This window comes from Ambystoma mexicanum, chromosome 6p (genome assembly GCF_040938575.1).
Source record: "Ambystoma mexicanum isolate Mex_15411 chromosome 6p, UKY_AmexF1_1, whole genome shotgun sequence".
NCBI lineage: Eukaryota > Metazoa > Chordata > Amphibia > Caudata > Ambystomatidae > Ambystoma > Ambystoma mexicanum.
Window position 1 is genome coordinate 574,085,151 of NC_090935.1, and position 21,001 is coordinate 574,106,151.

Genomic DNA, 21,001 nt, shown 5'->3' on the forward strand with positions numbered 1-21,001 from the left:
AGGCCTACGGTATCGGTGGACAGCGTTGCCGTCGCCCACAGGGCAGGACGCCGGCACAGAAGCAAGCCTGAACCAACCGGGACGTCGGACCCCCACTTGTGCACCCCAGTGGGAGGCCGGCTGATGAGGTTCGTCAGCGAGCGGAGAAAAATCACCACTGACAGATGGGTGCTGTACGCTCTCACCCAAGGACAAACCCTGGAGTTCCAGCGCTGGTTCCTGTCAGGAGCAGTACATCCCTCAGCTTCTGGAAGATGTACGAGCCATGCTGTGAAAAGGGCGTTAGAGCTGGTTCCCCAACGGCTCGGGGGCTCCGGAGTCTATTCCAGATACTTTCTAGTCCAAAAGAAGACAGGGGGCTGGAGGCCCATCCTAGACCTATGACGTCTGAACAAATACCTAAAGTCGTAAAAATTCAGGATGGTCACATTGCAATACGTGCTCGGCCAACTGGAAAAAGGAGACTTATTGATGTCGTTGGACCTGGAGGATGCATACTTCCACGTCCCCATTCACAAGAAACATTGGAAGTTTCTGCGTTTCGTGGTGCAGGGACAGCACTACCAGTTCAAGGCCCTGCCTTTCGGCTTGAAGTCGGCCCCCAGAGTGTTCACAAAATGCCTGGCTACAGTGGCAGCCCATCTGCGTCTACCGGGCTCATACGTATACCCGTACCTGGACGGCTGGCTGATATAAACCCGCTCGTGGGAGCTGGCTGACAGACACGCAGAGATGACCGTCCGACTACTGATGGATCTGGGATTCTCCATCAACTATCTGAAGTCTGGCTTAATGCCATCGCAGAACTCGCTGTTCCTAGGCGCCAGACTCAATACAGTGACTTGCCTGGTGTCACCCTCGGAGGAGAGGCTAGTAGCCATTCAAGGAAAGGTGCAATGGCTGTCGTCGACGAAGACGGCCATGCTTCTGGCCATCAAGTCGTTACTGGGCATGATGTCATCCTGCATCTACCTAGTCCATCTCTGCGGGTTGCAGATGTGACCCCTACAGGAATTCCTGGATGCCCGCTGGATACAGGTATCCGGAAGCTGCACAGACAATATCTCTCTCAACTAACAGTTCAGTCGGGTGATAGGATGGTGGGGCATCCACTCCAAAATCGCCCAAGACACACGGTTTCAAAACCCCCATACCAGGAGATGGTCACCATGTATGCCTCCCCGGAAGGTTGGGGAGCGTACACCAGACGTCTGCACCCCAGAGGCCTGTGGTTGCCGGAGGAGTAGGATCTATATATCAACATCCTGGTGCTACGGGTAGTGTTCTGGGACCTCAAGTCATTCCTCCCGTCTCTGAAAGGCAAGGGGGTGAGGATCTTCACGGACAACACCACCACCATGTTTTACATCAGGAAGCTGGGGGGCACTCGATCCCCGGCGCTCTCCAAGGAAGCGCAGGACTTGTGGAGCAGGGCCGTCAGGCAGGTGATGTTCCTCGTGCCTCTCCACCTGGCAGAAGTCAAGAACACCATCGCAGACTCCCTCAGCAGGGAACTGCAAACCTGCCATGAGCTGGAGCTTTTTCAGGATCAGGTGGACCGCCTATTCGTCAAATGGGCCAGACCCCAGATCAATCTGTTTGAGACAGCGGCGAACTCGGAATGCCAGAAGTTTGCCAGCAGATTCCACCGGCCGAGGATCCTGGGGGACGCGTTCTCCTTCCCGTGGGAAGGGCTGTTTCTGTATGCGTTCCCTCCGTTCCCTCTCCAGCTACGAGTCATCAACACACTCGAGACAGATTTGGTATTCAGACCCTCTCAGCCTGTCAGCGTCGCCTCCGGTCAAGCTACCAGAGAAGGAGGCGCAATCCCTCATCACGACCCAGGATCGATGAACCTGGGGTCTTGTCTCCTGCAGACCTAGAGTTTGGAGGGTATGAGTTGTCAGCGGACTTCAGGGACTTGCCAAAGCCAGGGCGTCGTCGACTTTGAAGTGCTACAGTAACAAGTGGAAGCGTTTTGCAAAGTGGTGCCGGTCACGGAAGATGACCCCTCAAGGGGCGCGGCCCCACAGATCCTTCTGTACATGCTATCCTTAGCAAAAGCCGAACTGGAGCATGCCTCCATCAAGGTACATCTGGCGGCTATCTCCTGCTACACCAGGTCCCCAGGAAGATCTTCACTTTGGTCCCACCGACTCATCAAGGAGTTTCTCAATGGACTTTTACAATCTTTCCCACCAAAGAAGGCTCCTGCCTCGGTGTGGGAACTCAACATGGTTCTGACGAGGCCTATGGGGGCCCGCTTCGAGCCTATGCATCAAGCCCCACTCATGTTTCTCTCATGGAAAATGGCTTTTCTTGTGGCCATCACCTCTGCCAGAAGGGTAGGTGAGATCCAGGCCCTATCCTGCAAGCAACCGTACCTGACTTTCCACGAATCGTGGGTGGTCCTGCATAAACCCCTCTTTCATGCTGAAGGTTCCGTCGGAATTCCACCTCAACAAGCCTTTGGTGTTACCTGTTTTTTACCCGAAACCTTCATCGCCGGCGGAAGGGGACTTGCACTTGCCGGACGTTGCTCATGCCCTGAAGTTCTACGTGACACGCACAAAGATTGTTCATAAGACTTCACAACTGTTCGTGAACTTTGGTCCTGTGAACCATGGGAAGGCCTTGTCCAAGGCTTCCATTTCAAGGTGGCTCTCCAGCGGCATCACGCACTGTCATCGGTTGGCGAACCGACCGCTGCCCGGCTGGCCGAGAACCCACTCCAGTAGAGCAATCACTGCAACGACAGAGTCCCGGTCTTGTGTGCCCCTGCTGGATATCTGCAGGGCTGCTACGCGGAGGTCCACGCACACCTTCACAAAGTTCTACTGCGTTGACAGGTATTCCAGGGAGAAGTGCAGAGTCGGTGAAGCAGTGCTACGCAACCTGTTCGCTTATGGTGAGCCTGTTCCAGAGGTAAGAGTTTATTCCTTCTGTTGAGCCTTGCCACCTCCCGTGGTTGTTTAATGTTTTACTGCTATGTATTCAATAATCATGAGCATGTGAATCTATGCCAGACCCCATGCTGGAGAAGGTTTAAGTTACTTACCTGTAAGTATTGTTCTCCCGCATGGGTCTGGCATGGATTCACATGCGAAACCTTCCTCTCACCCCTCTGCGGCTCTTCTTGGTCATACTGCCACTTCATGTGCATACCAAATCTGAGGATGGCTGCCAGAGGAGGGGCTTAGGTCGAAGACTGTCTTTGTATGAGGGCAGTATGACCCAGAGGACAGTGATTGGTTTAGAGGAGAAATATAGTTTTTAAGTGAAAGTGAAACTGTGTTTTTTTTACGGAGGATTCCCAGCCTGACGACAGGGAATATTCATGAGCATGTGAATCCATGCCAGACAAATACTGGAGAACAATAGTTACAGGTAAATAACTTAAACCATCGGGAGCATAAGAATGACCACCAATTTATCAACCATGTCTGTGCTAGTTATTTCAACGTTCAATCCTTCTGAGCATGTAATATGGACAATAAAATGTGTGCAAAGCATGAGACATATATACAGCTTTGGACAGTCTCATTGTTTGAGTTTGAGCTGTTGAGCAAAGGACGTTTTCAAATGCAGTCTGTGAAATCGTTGCATATTCTGGCTCAGTTGCAACCATACAAACACGGTGATACTGGGCATTACGACCCCGGTGTCCCGGGAATTCCGGAGGCGGAATTTGGTAAATCCCCATTCCCACTGAGTCCCATAGGACTGAATGGGAATGGGGAAGTGGAAACACCGGCACCATCTCATGATGGTGCCGGTGTTTCCACATCCGCCTGCAGGAAGGGTGGTGTTAAACCAGCCAGGTCAGACCTGGTGGGAATGACACCTCCGCCTGCAGGACTCGAGATCACCCAGTATGGAAACAACAGTGGTGGTGGATTTACCGCCACTGTTATTTCCATACCTGGTGACTCATAATGAGGCCCACTGTGTCTATATGCATGTAACCTGCTCCAGACACAGTGTAAGTTGAGGCATTTTCCTAAATGTTGTGTCTCAGACACAGTGTTCATGAGACTCACAGTAGAGAGCCTTCTCATCTTGGGTAGTGGGGTTTGGGCCTCGTGTCTATACAGAACGGTGCTCCAGCAAGACAGTTTTTGCTGAAGCTCTATCTTGTTCTGGCCCAATTCCCTACTGTTTATGCCCCCACTTGATCTGCTTCCCACAGTCCTCAGCTATGCAGAAAGCCTTGTGCTCCTATCCTTTGATGGGTTTCCCTGGTGGCATGGCAAAATAGTCTAATGTGATGCATGCAGGGTTGTGGTCACAGCTCCGCGGAATCCTTATGGGGTTCCCCCTTTGCCACAGCAGAAGAAATTTGACCTCTGTCACCTCTTCCTCTACCTTCCCCACCTCTTCTCCCTAAGATAGATCCACTACCTAATGGCTGATTCTCCCCATGTTCCAACTGTTGATAGTCCTCTCCTTTGTAAACAGCAGCACCCTTACTCTGCTGGGTGAAGAGACTTTCCTCCTCTGTACACCTTTTCCAGTCAGTACCCAAACCCAACACTCCTTCAAGGTGCTTGCTGCAGTCAGCCATCCTCCCACATCAAGGACATGTCTGCCTGCTTCTCCAATGCCTTTGTGGGGGGCTGGCACATGAGGTCCTCCATCCACAGCCTCTGTGCTCAATTCCTCCAAAGCCTCACTCACAACTCTGCCTCCTCCCCCACTGACGCCACCTACAATGCCTCTGCCTCCCCACCAACTAAGAGGATTGGCAGTTCTCTGTGGTCCGTACCCAAAGATCAGCTCCCGCACTGAACTCAAGGTTTCCTAATCCTCATCAATATTGGGAGAATCCTCTTCCTGCAATAGGAAATGCAGCTCCCCAAAACCTCATCATTCTTCCTCTTCAACTTTCCTTTCAAGCATAGCAGGTGCGCCAGCTCTTCCACAAATGCTGAGAACCATGTGTAAAACCAAGAACCCAAACTCCAGCGAGAACCAGCTAAACCCCAAGCACACAAACAAACAAGTGAAAATACACAACAGTCCTACTTCTAAAAGGTACAACTACAGCTCTACTACAACTACTGCAAGACACCAATTCAGTACATGACAAACACATAGAGTGTTTTGGGGTTTCTGTGCTTTTATGTGTAGGCAAATAGCTGAGTGAAACTTCCCTCTTTTTACTCTTAAATAGGGACACAAAAGGAGTAAACTACAAGAGGAGAAGGCAAGCATTTCCCCAAGGGTAAACACACACATGACAGCATCACACACCTACAAACATGTAGGCAAAGATGGACAGAAAAGGGATAAAATAAGCAACAATAACCTACACAAAGGAATAACAATAAACAGAGTGCAATCCTCCAGACTGCGCCATTATTCTTCAAAATGATCCAACCACTCTCCATCTGTGAACTAGCTCTTATGTAAGTGTAAGGGAACAAACTTCCCTTTAGAGATTCGTGGGCTCTTATTGACTGCACAATCTCAGGCAATTTTGACAAATCACCTCAGAGGGCACTGATTGGTTAGATGAACGCGACAAAATAAAACTTCCAAATCGCAAGACTGCCGTGGAAACCTCTCCCTTCGAAACATTAAGTATTGATCTTGTGTTCATCGTATGTCAATGTAGAAGACTTTTCTGAGTCATTCAGCTTCTTTTTTAACTATCACTTCTCCTTGTGCAGGGACTTGTACTGTGTTGCCATATGAAGCACCCACATTTTTTGTCAGCCATGTATGATATTTTTTCAACACAACATAGGTGGGAAAAATAGCGTTATATCCCTTATATTGTTTCTCTGATGCCCCCAGACTTAGGGCGAAATCCCTCTTTAGTACGAAGGGGGATGGTCTTAGCTTGACTATGCCCCCACCCTTTTTCTTCCATGACCTTACTGGCTTTTTCAATTGCCACTTTTTTGTTGGGTATTGTGTTTTTTAAGTTAAGTTTGGCATAGACCCTTCTGCCTTTTCATTGAGTGGCAGAACTGTTCAATATTTTGCTGAACCATCTGTCCCATTTCTGTATAGACCAATCATTTGTTTGCACCAGCTCTTGCAGTTCTCTAAGCCTGGTATGCAGAAATAAACCCTGCAAAACAATTAGAATGTTTTCTGTTACAACCAAGCTAAGCAGTTAATAAACGCTCACGTTACTTTTAATGCAGTCTTTCAGATTCCTTACTGCATTGTTCACCCAAGTTCTCCACCTCGATTGTGGATGTTTAGTAGAGCCCTAGTATCCAAACAATTGCTCTGGAAATTTGACAAAGATTCTTAAATGGGTTTCCATCTTGTCCGCAGGCATCCCCCAAACCATGAGTCCAAAAAAATAAAATGCCATCAGTACCTTGAGCTGTTAGAGTGGTATTACAGAAACATTGCACTAATGCCAGTGTAATTAGCACAAGGGCATAAATTGCCCTTTTAAATGGAAAACTAGACTTTCAATAATGTTTACATCAGGAGAATGTATCTCCTAGACATAGCACTTAGCCCTGGTTATAAAATACATTGATGGGATGTTGCACTGCTGTTGTTTTTTTCTCTTAATGCTAATTGCACCAATCCCAGGTTTCTGTTTTACCACTGTGATCCACCTGATGATGTCATCACTCCTTTCCCAGAGGTAGCCTCTCCTCATGTGGCCAGGGGACGGCATCCGCTACCGGATCCTGACCCTCAAGGTGGTTATTTGAGGGAGAATCACTTGAGGAGAGGAGAACCTCAGGGGGAGGGCCCGTCATCATCAGATGAGACAAGGTGTCTCCCTTTTCCTTTTAGGGATATCCCTTCCATTCCTCATGCCTTGATGGAATACTAGGATCATCCCCTTCAAGAACCCGTAACGCCTGCTGACATTATCCACCAATATTCTGTAACCAACAGAATGATAAAGACTGAGACGAGGAAGAGGATCTGAGTAATACTGAATACTCAACAGAACCCAAAGAAGTAGCCTAGTGCTTGGAGGAAGCTAATTGCAACTCCCTTCCTTGAAGGAGGAGTTTAAAGATGGAACAGCTGAAAGTACCGGGAAGATTCAACTGGCTAGTGACTGCCGGGGAAGCCAAGAGAGTAGGTCCACAGGCAAGCAGGGAGACGGTGAGAGAGGAAGGACTGCAGGAGTTGGTTTGCCATGCTGGGATTGCAGACCACCGGAAACGAGAAGCAGTACCAACGTCGCCCGAACACAGAGAAGGGCTAAGGAGCGAAGCGCAAGCCACAAAGGACATGGAACCTGCCAGGCGAAGCCAGTAAGCCCATGAAGTGCAGACAGGACGCTGGGGCACTTCTGTATGTTTGCCGCAATAGGTCTGGAGAACGCCAAAGACAGCCAGAGAGCCCTGCAAAAGGAATATGGGTACCGGGGCACTTCAGCAGCTCCATCAAGTACCGATAAGTGCCAATTATATGAGTCGGCTGACCCCGAGCAAGGAGGTTGGTTCACTGGGACATTTGATAAAGATAGCAAATAAAAGTGGGTTTGAGGCCCGGTGCTTTGATCAAAGGTATACAGAATATTGGAACTGTGTGAATACAAGAAATACAAAAATAAAGAGAGAACCTGGCAGGGAAGTATACCAGGTGTCTAGCAGTGAAGTATCTCAGTTTATTTGTGGAAAATTGACTTGTTCAGCCCCAAAATGAAAAGGTGGAGGGTGTGCAAGAAACCCCAGTACCCAAAACAAAGAAAGATTTGAGAGCCTTTTTAGGGTTGGTTGGGTATCATAGACAATTCATTCCCAGTTATTCTTCTATTACCTCTTGCCTCAATGATACGTTTAAAAATGCGGAACTACAAAAGATAAAATGGAGTCCAGAAGACTTACACTGTTTTGACAAACTAAAAAAAATTTTGTGCAGTGAGCCAGTTTTAAAAGGGGGTAATTTTGACAAAGAATTTATCTTACAAGCAGATGCCTCACATGTTGGGTTAGGAGCTGTTCTTTCCCAAGAGCATGATGGCATCAAAGATTCGATTATTTTCATTATCTGGAAATTATATCCCAGGGAGACGAACTATGCCACAGTTGAGCTTGAGGTCTTAGCCATAAAATGGGTATTTTCATCCTTAAAATACTGTCTCACGGGCAGAAAGTTTAGGCTGGTAACCATTCTCTCTATTAACTTGCACTAGCCTTTGTAAAGACACCAATGCACGAGTTATGCGTTGGTTCTGAGATATTCAGCCCTATTGCTTCACGGTAGGACATCACAAAGGAAGAGATGAGGAGAATGTAGAGTTTCTTGCCTGTTTCGCAATAGATGCTGAAAGAACCAGCGGCATTAGGGGAAGGATACGTGATGAATCTGATGATGTCATCACTCATTTCCCAGAGGTAGCCCCTCCTCATGTGCCCAGGTGACGGCAGCCGCTACCTGATCCTTACCCTGGGGTTGGCTATTTGAGGGTGGATAACATGAGAGGAGTCAAACCCTTCCATTCCTCATGCTGTGATCATCCCCTTCAACAACTCGTGAAGCCTGCTGACAGTATCCCTCAACATTCTGTAACCAACAGAATGATAAAGACTGAGATGAGGAAGAGGAGCCAAGTAATGCTGAATACTCAGCAGAACCAGAAGGAGCAGCCTAGTGGTTGGAGGAAGCTGATTGGTTCCAAGCAACTCCCTTCCTTGAAGCAGGAGTTTAAAGATGGAACAGCTGAAAGTACCAGGGAGATTCAACCGGCTGGTCACTTCCGGGGAAGTCAAGTAGGCAGGTCCACAAGCGAGCCGGAAGATGGCGAGAGAGGAAGGACTGCAGGAGCTGGTATGCCATGTTGGGATCACAGGACGAGGAGAAGAGAACCTTTCCTGGTGACCACAGGAAATGAGAAGCGGTACCAATGCCGCCATAACTTAGAGAAGGGCTAAGGAGCACAGCGGGAGCCGCGAAGGACATGGAAGCCGGTAAGCCTGTGAAGTGGAGGTGGGATGCTGGGAAGCTTCTGTATGTTTGCCGCGAGAGGACTGGATAATGCCAAAGAAAGCCGGTAAGTCCTGAGAAGGGACGCTGGGTCACCGGGGTGCTTCGGCAGCTCCATCAAGTACTGATAATTGGCAGTTATCTGAGTCGGCTGACCATGAGCAAGGAGGTTGGGTCACTGTGACATTTGATAAAGAAAGCAAATGAAAGCGGGTTGGGGGCCAGTTGCTTTGATCAAAGCAATACAGAATAATGGATTTGTGTGAATACAAGAAATACAAGAATGAAGAGAGAACCTGGCAGGGGGGTATGCCGGGTGTCTGGACTTTTGATAAAGGAAGTAAATAAAAGTGGGTTTGCGACCCGATGTTTTGACAAAAGCGATTCAGACTATTAGAACTGTGTGAATACAAGAAATACAGGAATAAAGAAAGAACCTGGCCGGAGAGTATACCAGGTGTCTTGTGAGTCTGGGACCCGCACCCACAATGTGTAAAGGATGTACATAAGATAACCTGGCAGGAGAGTATTCCAGGTGTTTTGTGAGTCAGGGTGTCCCAAGGAAGATTGTCCTTAGGACCTTGATTTGCATTGAATGAGGAAAGGACTTGGAGTAGATTACAACAGCAAGAGGAAGGGGTCATCCGCTTGGGATTTACAGAACCTGGTCATTGTTTTGTACTTTTGTTTTGGTGGAGAGAAACCTGAGGAAGGGAGCCATTCCCAGGAACTGTGAACATCATCCATTTGGAATTTATGTTGGATTATATCTTTTTGTTGAACTTGAACATTTGTGAACTTTTCAAGCCAAAGACTATACCCTTAACACCTTAGACTTACGTTTAGACTGAGTGCGCTAGGATATGATTTCAGAGATAGGACATATTTGCTTTGGACATCTTGACACAGGATAAACCCTTAGTTGTGGTTGAGGTAGGGAAATACCTCCTGGATTAGGGACAGTGAGTTATTTTTCAAAGTCTTTAGCCAACACCATGAGTCCTTCATGTCTGCATCTCATTCCTGGTTCCTCACACCACCCTTAACCGTCTGGTACATGAGGGTAGTCTGCCTGTGCTACTCATCCACATGTTGCAATTTAATAGCTTACTTACTCTTGTCCAGAAACCCATACAATGATGAGTGTTAAATCTGTTTCATTTAGGTAATGTAAATAAATATTATACACATGAAATTACTGATAAACTGTTACATATTGTCGTTTTTTTTAACATTTAAAAGACATTTTACACAGCTGGCTAATCATTCAATAAACTAAAACAACTTTTATTTAGAATACATTGAAAGGAATTAATTGGTGCATTTGGATTTACATCTGCAACCTAGAAAATCAGTAGGTCATTTCAAATTCAGACTCTACAAAGTCCGAATGTCTGATATGTGTGTGATTTGTTGAAGACCATTAGAAGTCTAATATGAAATGATTCTAGGTTTAGTAATGTGTTAGTTTCTAGAAACATATTGGCTTATTTTAGATGATGTGAAAAATTACACTGAACATAAAAACAGTTGGAAACAAGCTCTTTGCTTTTTTACGATTAGTAGGGGTCATTTTCCAGGTGATGCTGATCAGTAAAATTGTCAGACTGCACTGTTTATGCCACTTTTACTAATCTGCTTCATTTTCCTGCATTTGTAAGTCATAGTTGGGGAGCTTGATGGACATACAGGGCCTGATTCACAGAACGTTTTCCCATGGGATTGCGCCATTATAAAACACTTCCATGAATCAGGCCCAAAGTGTTCGTCTCAATTTCCGGCTCTGCTTTAGAAATGCGGGTGCATCAATGCCAGAATGGATTTTATGCTGCCCTTTATGCTAAGGGTTCCTGGGGAATCTGTCTGAAAATAATCACCAGATATCCTTCTCGTAATCTCCGCTCTGCCTCCTCGACTACCCTTGTGGCACCTCGCCCTCCCTTGACTTCCTCTCGCTTCTGCTCTTTCTCCCTTCTTGCTCCACTTGCATGGAATTCACCTCCCTCGGACATTCGAGAAACAATCCACACTGATTCCTTTGAAACCAAACTGAAAGCCTACCTTCCCGCCTCTGAGTTACCCTCTTAACCTACATCTCATCTGCGTTCAAGCTTACATTGTTCCCTCGTCTCTAACCTACCTATGTCCCTGACTTGCTCTGCCTCCACTCTAACACTTCATCCATCATGTTTTCATCCCTACCTCAGTTGTCCATAATGCCTACCTGCACTTAAAAATGTCTAATGTTGGTTGTCCTTAATCTATGCATGTCCACCCATGATTTGTCCCCGGTGACTGTTTACTCCCATCTATCAGCTGGTCAGAATGTCACTCAAATTCACCCCATTGCAAGAAGCTCACTGCTCCCCGTCAAATCTGATTTATTGTGTATATACGTACGTACTTTTGTGATCAAAAGAGCATTGTTCGTCCCTGTATTTAAATAAATAAATAAATAAATAAAGGTGGTGGAGGAATCCATTGTAAACGCCGCCTGCGAACTGCACATTGCAGGGGGCATTTATACTGTTCCACCAATGTGATGGAAAAGTGAAGAGTACAGGTGATTTCACCCACGTTTCACTCATGGTTCCACCACGTAGTGAAAAGGAGGAAAATTGCACAGAAGGGTCCGTTTACACAAATGTGCATACGGATGTGGTTCCATCCGTGAAATGATTGTGGGGGTCAAACATGACCCAAAGTGTCATTTTGCAAGGGTTTCTTAAAAAATTGGGGACAGAGAGTCGCAAGTGCCATACATGTTTCCCTGCTCCGTGCAGCAAAACCACCATCATGTCTGCATGTATTATTGGTGAGGGAGGAGAGGCTTGCAGGCCCATGGATTCCTATTGCTTTTTACAGCATTACAAAGCAGGTAGAATCCATAGGGATTTATCGTAATGGCGGTCGCCATGCATATAAAGCCTATTTTCTGGTCACAGGTGGTTAAAAGAACATCTAGATTCCTGCGCTTGCCCAATGACCTTTTATGTGATAGGATACATGGTTCTTACCATTTGACGAGCATCACATTTAAAATAAAACTAATGATACTTAATAAACAAATAAATGTTGCCAGTGGCTTAACAATTAAAACATCTTTCTTTTTTGTTGTTTCTTTTTATAGGATGCGAAAGATTACCTGCTCAGGTAATTTTTACATTTGTTCTCCTTGTATGCACTTTTTTGTAATTTACAGATGCAAAGCATATTTTTCATTCTCATGATGCCACTGTTGACAAATCCCTGGCCCGTTTTTGAAGATATTGTTGCCATTTGAGAAGTGTGAGCTCTTTAGTATGTATGAATTTCATGTTAATTTGACTTATCTCATTTGTTATCATTGATGTACTATGGAGTGTTTTAGAAAAGGCAAACCCTTGAACACTGTGGTCACATGTGGGAAACAATGTTATATGTGTTAAAGAGCATAGTTATCATTAATGCATGTGTAGGGATAGAGTTATCCCCGTGAATGAGGGCTCAATGCGCACTACATTACAAGAGGAGTTAATGCCAGCGCAAACATCCATTAACTGATATGAAAGATACATACAAAAAAAGATCAAATGAAAAAAGAAGAAATTGCAGCACAAGAAAGGTCTACAGACTCAGAGGCCACATCGAAAGGTGAATAAGGGAGCAACACAGTGAATAGTCCTCAAGAAGAGGCAGCTCGATTCTAACCTAAGGGGGTCAGTGGTGATGTTTAATGATGTGACTGTTCCCGTTTGTCCCATTAACAGGTTGAACTATATGGGATCAAACAAAACAAGTGAGGGGGGTCTGTGTCCTGGCAGGGTCACAAGGAGCAGCCACACTGTTCAGGATCACCTCTCAAATCTGATAGAGAACAACTTCTAAGATTGACAACAGTTATTAGTTCACCTGTGAGTGTTGTGGCAGTCCCTGGTTAGCTAGAATCCAAGCCATAATGTCTGATGTAGCCTATGTTAACCTTACTTCCAAGAAGCGGGGCAGAGATAATGCGTTCTTTACTCACTATGATGAACTCACATGCTTGGCATTCTCCTTCAAGCAGGACCAGCTGAGATCAATGTGGGTGCAGGATGAGCTATCAGCCCCGCCTCTCTCCTCTGTATAGAAGTGATCGTTATATGTTAAAGGTACAGAGGGACAATCATAATCTCATTGATTTGACACATTAATTCCTTACCCCTTGGTCTGATGCCTGTCCCTAAACCATGGGGCAAAGGCCCAGATTTCCCTGAATCCCTATTTCCCACATGTTCCACTTGGAGTCAGTCCATGACCCCCATTGCTGAACACCTCACTAAGCTCACAGAAGAGACCCATGCACTGAAGCCATTTTTGAACATGGGAACTCTAAGGGCCAGGTCAGTAAATAAATATGCATCACACATCAATGGTCTCCTGGAAGACTGAGACCTGAACTTCCTGTGGTTTATAGATATCTGGGCAATGCCACTGTCAATACAAAATAGAGTTCACCACTCGATTTCTAGTAGTAGCAAGTGACAGGGTCATTTTATTTTGTGGCAGCAGAGAGAAATAGAGTATTGCCATCCCAGATAATGGTGCATCGTTATGCCAATTTATCCACCTGTTATGGATTTTAGAAAAATGTACATCTTTTAAAAAATCTCTTGGAATATTTTATTAGTTACATTAAAGACAATACAAATTTTAGCAGATTCTCATTCCGTACTTGCACATCTCTGCCTATTTTGATCATGTGATATAGTTCTTGGCTTCAGGTGGGTCACATGACTACACGTAAACACTCCGTTCTCGCAAACCCATGTGACATAATCTCCACTTGCTTTTGTGCTTGATGCTCTATGGCCAGTACAAGTCACAGCCTCGTGCTTGGGATGAGCCCCTTCCTAAACCCTTCCCTCTTTAGTGTACATTTTTGGCATAGCTTTGTTCTGAACAGGTTCTTGCTTTGGACCTGCACAGCCTTATGGTCCGCACTGCTTCTGTCTGCTAACCAATTATAGGCGTTAGTGGTTCTGGCGCTTGACACATTACTAGTCCTGGCTGCGGGTGCTTATCTTTCTGGGTGCAAGGTAGATTTATTACATGATCATCAGAAAATATTCACTCACTTTCCTAGGCCACTTTTTTGCTTTTTCTAGAGCAACTCACATGTTCCTATTTTCATAATTTTGTTTACATGGCTCAAAAGAGGGAGAACACTGTTATGCTATGTTATGAATGATTAATCTGCATCATAGCACAGTCTGCTTTCTTGATTTCTTCTTTCCCTCTTTAGTCACAAACATTTTAAAACTATCCGCTAAATTAGGTATCATTCTGTGATTACTACAATAATTGTATAAACACCCCACATATATTGTTATGACTAGGCAATGGTTTAGATGATGAATCAGAAAATGTACTTAAGGAGCATAGAGTGGACATCCTGTGACCTTTTTGTAAATCCTTTCTGTTGGTATCATAATTGACTTGTAAACCATATATTTGTTTTATCATGTAATACATTTTCTGAAGTTGGGGCATACGTTGCAACATGCAGTCCTAGAAATCTCGTGGGAAAAAAAGAAATGCAGTTGTGCGAGTCTCTGCTCCAGCAGTGTACCAAGACACATAATGCCTGACAATCATGTACCTCCCATTGGCAGCATTTACTAACAAGCATGCACAGCAACCCTAATATAGGGATGCATGTTTAACACTGTCTTGTTTGATGTCACTGTACAGTAAATGTAAGGACATCCAATGTTTTACATGCACATTTTCCTGAACTTGAGTGAGGTGGCTCCAGCCTCTTTGAACATTAGGGGACTAGGTGATGACTAGGCATCCTGTACCACAGCCTAGCTTGTCACGGTGGCATAATTAGCATCCGACGCAGACATTTTAAGAAACATATATAATGACCTTATTACATGTGCAATTGCTTGGCAACATTCATCTACTGCGCTGTGTAATGCATGTTTTTATATCTGATGCTTAATTTTCTGGGCAGACATCAATCGCTGCTTCTATTAGTCTTCCAAAATCTTATAGGCAGAAAGAGAAAAGCTATAAAAAGCCAGAAAAGTCAGTTAGAAGTCAGAGGTGTTCTGTGAGTTCGTAGGAGTTGGAGGAGACCAATGAAGAGGGTGCTCGAGGTGGAATAGGATGTGGAAGTGAATCTTTCATGTGTTTGGAGAGAGTTAAGATATTGGTGTTGAGAGTGTGATACCGAGTGTGTTATTTTATTTAATTATTTATTGTTTGCTTGTTAATCGCTTATACAGCAAGTAAAATACTATTTCATAACGCCCACAGGGCAAGGGGAGCGAACAAGGGAGTGAAATACATTACAAAACAAAATATTTATTAAAAACAGGGGAGGGAAAAGGAGGAAGGACGAATCTACTATGCCTTGTGAGTATTCCGAACGTGCAATTGCAGCAAGGAAAACGGCAGAGGGCGTTAGTGCTGGGTAATCCGGGATCATGGGTGAGTCACAGATTAATTGCTTGGGTTGCTGAGTGATACAAGTCCAGGAGCCACATTAGGATAAAGTGCAAACCTCTGAGGCGTAGTGCCAATGCAAGTGCTGAGGGTAGACAGGAGCTGGGCAGATTGGGTGTGGATGTTCAGGGACCTCGAGGATGTATAAGGGCCCCGGACACCAATCACAGCAGTTGTGTGATTAGCAGAGAAGAGAAGAAGGGAAGGAGTAGGTGAAGAGGAAGGCCTTGAGGAGCTTCTGGAATTTAAGAAAGTCCTGCTCAAGGCGCAGAGGCAGATGGAGGCTGTTCCATAGGAGGGAGCCAGCTGAGGAAAGCGATCGACCACCTACCCTCTGTTTACACAGAAGGTGTTGGTGCCAGAGGAATGAATTGGTCTAGAGGGAGAGTATTTAGTAAGATAAAGTTGGAGTTAGTGTAGTCCCCGGACCCAGACAGCCTTGTGGATGATGCAGAGGGATTTGAATTTAATCCATGCAACAACTGGGAGCCAATGAAGACGTTTTAGTGCAGGAGAGATGCGGTCCCTGCACTTAAGGCTAAGGATAAGTCTTGCTGCCCTGTTCTGGATTAGCTTGAGGGGTCGCAGAGTGGAAGAAGGTAGATTCAGGAGGAGGCTATTGCAATAATCAAGCATAGAGAACCAGGGCTCGGGTAACAGTGAGCCTCTGGGGAAAAGTGAGAAAAGGGAGAATTCCTTTGAGAAGGAAGAGCTGAATGTGGGAGAGAGAGGAGTCGAAGATGACTCCAAGGTTTCTGGCTTCAGAAGAAGGAGCCGGGGGAGAGCCCAAGGAGGAGGGCAGGGACATCATTTGGGAGTCGCCAGGGTTCGCAACTGTGACCCCTGAGTACTGCCTTGCTACCCCTGTGGTCCCCCTTGCTGCCCCTAAAAAACTAAAAAAAAGTTTCTTTTTTTTAATGTAAGCTCCTGGGCAGGCTGTTGCCAGTGCCATATGGCTCTTTGTTTCTGGAGTGGCTGGCTTTCTTGTACAGACCTCTTTAAAAAAACATATAGTTTCACAAGTGTGACACTTTGAGCAGTGACCCTAAATTAGAAACAATAGGAATAACAAATCATTTGTCTTTCTGGAATTCGATACAATAATCGCTAGACTCATTTAAGGTTTACTTCAGGGACTGAGTCACTGATTGAGTCTGTTCCTAAACACCTCAACTCAGCCTTTCATCCTTCTGTGGTCGATAAATGGTACCAACACAGGTTGGGTCATATTTTATGAATATTTGTTGTATAGAAAACGCATAAGCGTAAGTGCTATATATTAGCACATCATTATCATTTGGCCATGGACGTCTACTTGCATTCACAGTGATTTGGTAATATGGGCCTATACGCACTGATATAATGATACATTTGGTGATCCATTCTTGTATGAAATGTATATCACATTACAATGATATTGTAACCCTATTTGTCGTAGTGTACTTAGTAACAATGCTATGTGATGCCACTTCCTGTTTTGTCAAGAGGTGAAAGGTCGTGTTCCATCGCTTCCCGTGATGTCACTTTTGGGTGGGGGTCAAATGACACCACTTCTTGTGATGTCATCAGATGTCAAGGGTCGTTTGATGTCACTTCTGCTACCCCGGGCATTTTTGTGAAATGTCATCCCTGAACGAGGGCCAGAGTGAAGGGAAGGAGGTTGGTCTGTGAATGGTGTAGTTGGTGTGGGATTGGGTGTGAGAGAGACATAGAAAGGGAGACAAAGAGAGTTAGAGAGATAGAGAGAGAAATAGCAAGAGGAGCACAGCGAGAGAGACATAGACATGGGGTCAGGACAGTTAGAAGGAAGTGTAGATAGGGGGGTTGGATGCAGAGTTAGAAGGGATTGGAACATGAGAGTGGTGGAGAGTGAAGACTGGAGGAATGAGGGTGCCTAGGGAGAGGGAGAGAGAAGTAAGAGGCATGAGGGTGCATGAGGGTAAAGGTAGTGGTAGTGGGGGGAGAGGTGAGAGCTGGAGGGAAGCAGATATGATAAGGAGGGATCTGGAAGTTGGAGAAAGGAGAAGGAAGAGAGAGCTATAAGACCAGGAACCAGAAGAAGCAATGTAGAGGAGGAGAGACACAGAGATATGGGTGGAAAAGAGCAGAGGCAGACATAGGGAGGATGAGGCAGGGAAGGTTTGAGAGACAGTCGTATTTGTATTTGTTTACTATTTATATCGCGCACCGAACTCTAAAATAACTGGGCACTGGACAAGACTTGTGAGTTACATACATGGGCGGTAATAGGTACATAGTTAAGGTTAGCAGGACCCATGGTTACAGATAGGTCAGGACTCAAGAAGCAGTTATAACATGCATAAATTCAAACAGGTGAGCATCGAAAGTAGGTTCAAGGCGGAAGCAGGATGCAGACGAGGGACCTTATTGGAGGGGTTTGTTGCGCAGCCAGTTTTTGATTTTAGATTTGAATGTTAGGAAGGAGGGCTCTTGTCTGTAAGCGATGGGTATGGAATTCCAGCGCTTGGCTGCTTGGACAGGGAAGCTGGCTCCTCCCGCAGTTTTTAGGTTAAACCTGGGTACTGTAAGGCAGTCAGATAGCACAGCTCTAGTGGTACGGGCAGAATGGCGCTTGCAGATTTTGTCAGACAGGTATTTGGGTGCTGAGTTCGCAAGGCTGTAGGGAAGAACGGCATTCTAGGGTGATAAGACTACTCAGAAAGATCAACTACGAAGTTCCTGAGGGAGTTAAAGTGATAAGGCTGTGCCTTTTATGCATTCCCTATGATAGTAACAGAGTGTACAGTAGGAATAACCTGGCAGTTAAGAGCCATTATTCGGCTAAGACTGGTGTAGTGGGAATCCTGGGCTAGGGATGTGGAAAGCCCATTCCAGGATGAGGAAAAGGAAACGGGGACCATCTCTAGCCTTTTATCACCAATTGTCTCTTTTTGTATATTTCTTTTGTGATGGAAATGAAAAACATATTGGAATTGTCTTGTGACGCACTCTGAACCTTGCTGTGCTATGTACTTGCTTTTTTTCTGTCCTGAAATCAAATCACATAATCTTTCACTTTATTCAGAAAGCTCACCTCATTCTTATCAGGTTTTTATCTGATTCTCATGAAGGTAAGTGATGAACACAATGTCCACAATTAACACCTACAAAGAAAAAACATACAGCATTGGAATACTTAAGCCTGCAAAGAAAAGAAACATAGAAATGGGATGGAATTGTGTTTCGACAATCCCACTTTTTGCACTGTATGGGAAATGACTCGCATAATTAAAATAGAAAATCACATTTCTGCCCTGATAAAATTATTTGAGCTTCATTGGCACCAAGCTTTTGTAGTCTGACATTTATTAATCCTTTGATACAATGACTAGATGTTATGTTATGTATCTGGTTGTCACAGGGGCTAGCAAGTTGGTAGGTTGATATTGCAGTCTTGCCTTTAGTCCCTGGAACAAGAGATTTGGCCATAGCTTCTTGTGGATTATTGGTATGTTTTAATATGCCTGAATGCTAAAATAAAACCAAATTAAGACGACCCAGAAACCCTGCCAGAGATTCTTCCTTGTTCTACTTAAAATGATCAATCTTGCCCCAGTATGTTTTTCGGAGAGACAGCTTAGGGAATGCATTTGCTAATCTCTTGTGTGCTTACATCAAATCTGTGCCTATTCGGGGATCAGATACCGGCCAATCGACCAATCAGATGAGCCATTGTCTCTCCTCAAGGGGCATGATTGCACACATGTTGCTTCATATGAGCCTACAAAGGATTGTAAACCTGGATTACAGTCTTGAGCTCCTCGGTAAATGTTTTTGGTTCCTACTTAATGTTCGAGAAGTCCGTTACCAGATTTCTGAGATTCTCTGGTGATTACGGGGTATATCAGATATTCTTGGTAGCTTTCTCGCAGGGGCTTTAATTCTTGGTGCCTATATTTTGTAATGAACAGTTGAAAGGGAGAGTAAGGGACATCCTGGGGGCAGTCAAATCTCCAGGGTCCAATTTAGTGAATAAGCCTGTGGTCTGGTCAAAGGAAGTTGACCTGAAGAATACTAGGGTATCAAGAGTGGATATGGAAAAGAGACATATGCTGGTTGATGGGATGGTGAACACCAGGCTCTTGATGGCCTTGTTGTGGAGAGATCTGTGAAGCTTATCCCGATTGCTATGAGGTCGTTAGCTGCAAAGTATCTTGGACCGTAAACTTTGCAGATGGTTGTGAATTAAACTGGACACTAGTAAAGAAAATGATTATATCTTCTCTGCCTCCTCATTCTGGTTATTTTTGACTGAGGATATACAGAGCAAGTGCTGCTCCCTAATCTACATCTTGTACTGGTTATCCCCTTCATTTTGTGAGTTTTCTCATTTTGATCATTTAATATCCTTAATTGAGAGGTGTTTTATTTGATGCCTCTTTGTAGAAATCATAATAAGTAACCCACTGTTTTGGACAGATTTGACCCATTTTAGTTTCATGCATGTGCTTCAAATTTAATATTCTGCAGACATCAAAAGTATCTTCCAGTGGGAATTGGCTTTGCCGACTCTCCATCGTTAAGGCATTTCATGCTTGTAGATACTTACATTATTATATTTACCGTAGATGTAGTGTGCTGGGGTTCCCTTTGCTGGTATTGGATTGGCTTGGACTGACCCATCCCAAGTGATTTAGCTGTTCCTGGAAGCCATGGCGTTAATCGCCTCAATGCTAAACTGTCTAAAAGATTCCTTTTCTTTGACTATTCCATCCACAAATAAGCAAATAAGCACTCACATGCAAACTCTGCTGAGGGGGGAAAATTCGGGACAAGAAAATTGGAAATCTCTGCTAAGTGGCCACGAGGATGGAAACATCATTCACGTGTGAAAGTCTTCATAGCTGCGGATGGGACCAAGGGGAACCTGTTCAGTCTTGGTGTTTACCACAGATTTCCCTTCCTTTTGATACCCACTCCCAAGATCGGTCTTTTGTGTGGATGGAAGCCAAGGTAGTTCCAGAGAAGAACATTTTCTAACGCATTCATTCACTTGTCTCTGGCTCCAACTGTGTGATCCTTCGCACCTTACGGCTATCGGGATCTGACTACATTTTACTTCCTGACTGAGGTGAATCTCTCAACTCACTAACTGCTTACCCTTTCCCTGACTGACTGACTGCATGCATTAAACTGATGGTTGAATGTGAACATTCCTAAATGTGTCATGTAATATGATCCGAGACCATGCACATGTGCATTTTACCACTAATACCTGAGTAGGCAAGATCCTTATATGTTACAGAATAAAGATTTATGAGAAAACCAGACTGCAAGCCAAGACCCTCTTCTGCATTTGCTTTTGCTTCTTCCTAAAAAAAAAAAGGTCCCCTGCGTGATCCAAAGGAAAGCACCACGTGTGGTCAGCCTCCCTCCAACCTCCCAGTGGAGTTTTGAAACCAATTCCTTATCTATTTGATGTGGTTCACAGGATTTGGATGAAAATTCTCTGTAAACCAGTGGTGTGCGCCCAAATTAGCATCAGATCCGATTGATGGCTCATAATTGTGGAAGAAACAGCAATAACAAAAGCGCCAGCATGTGACCTTCTAAACTTGCAGCAGCAACCTAAACTCCATCACCCAAA

At 45.0% G+C, this 21,001-nt stretch overlaps 1 protein-coding gene across 2 annotated transcripts in view; it reads left to right on the top strand.

Annotated features, from left to right (window-relative positions):
* Positions 1 to 21,001, top strand: part of LOC138511606 (E3 ubiquitin-protein ligase TRIM39-like) — a 1,024,620-nt gene that overhangs the window by 298,666 nt on the left and 704,953 nt on the right. For both annotated transcript variants that reach the window (XM_069627393.1, XM_069627392.1), the window contains exon 4: positions 12,050 to 12,072. In XM_069627393.1, the coding sequence (XP_069483494.1) occupies positions 12,050 to 12,072 (23 nt within the window). The remainder of the gene's footprint in view (positions 1 to 12,049; positions 12,073 to 21,001) is intronic.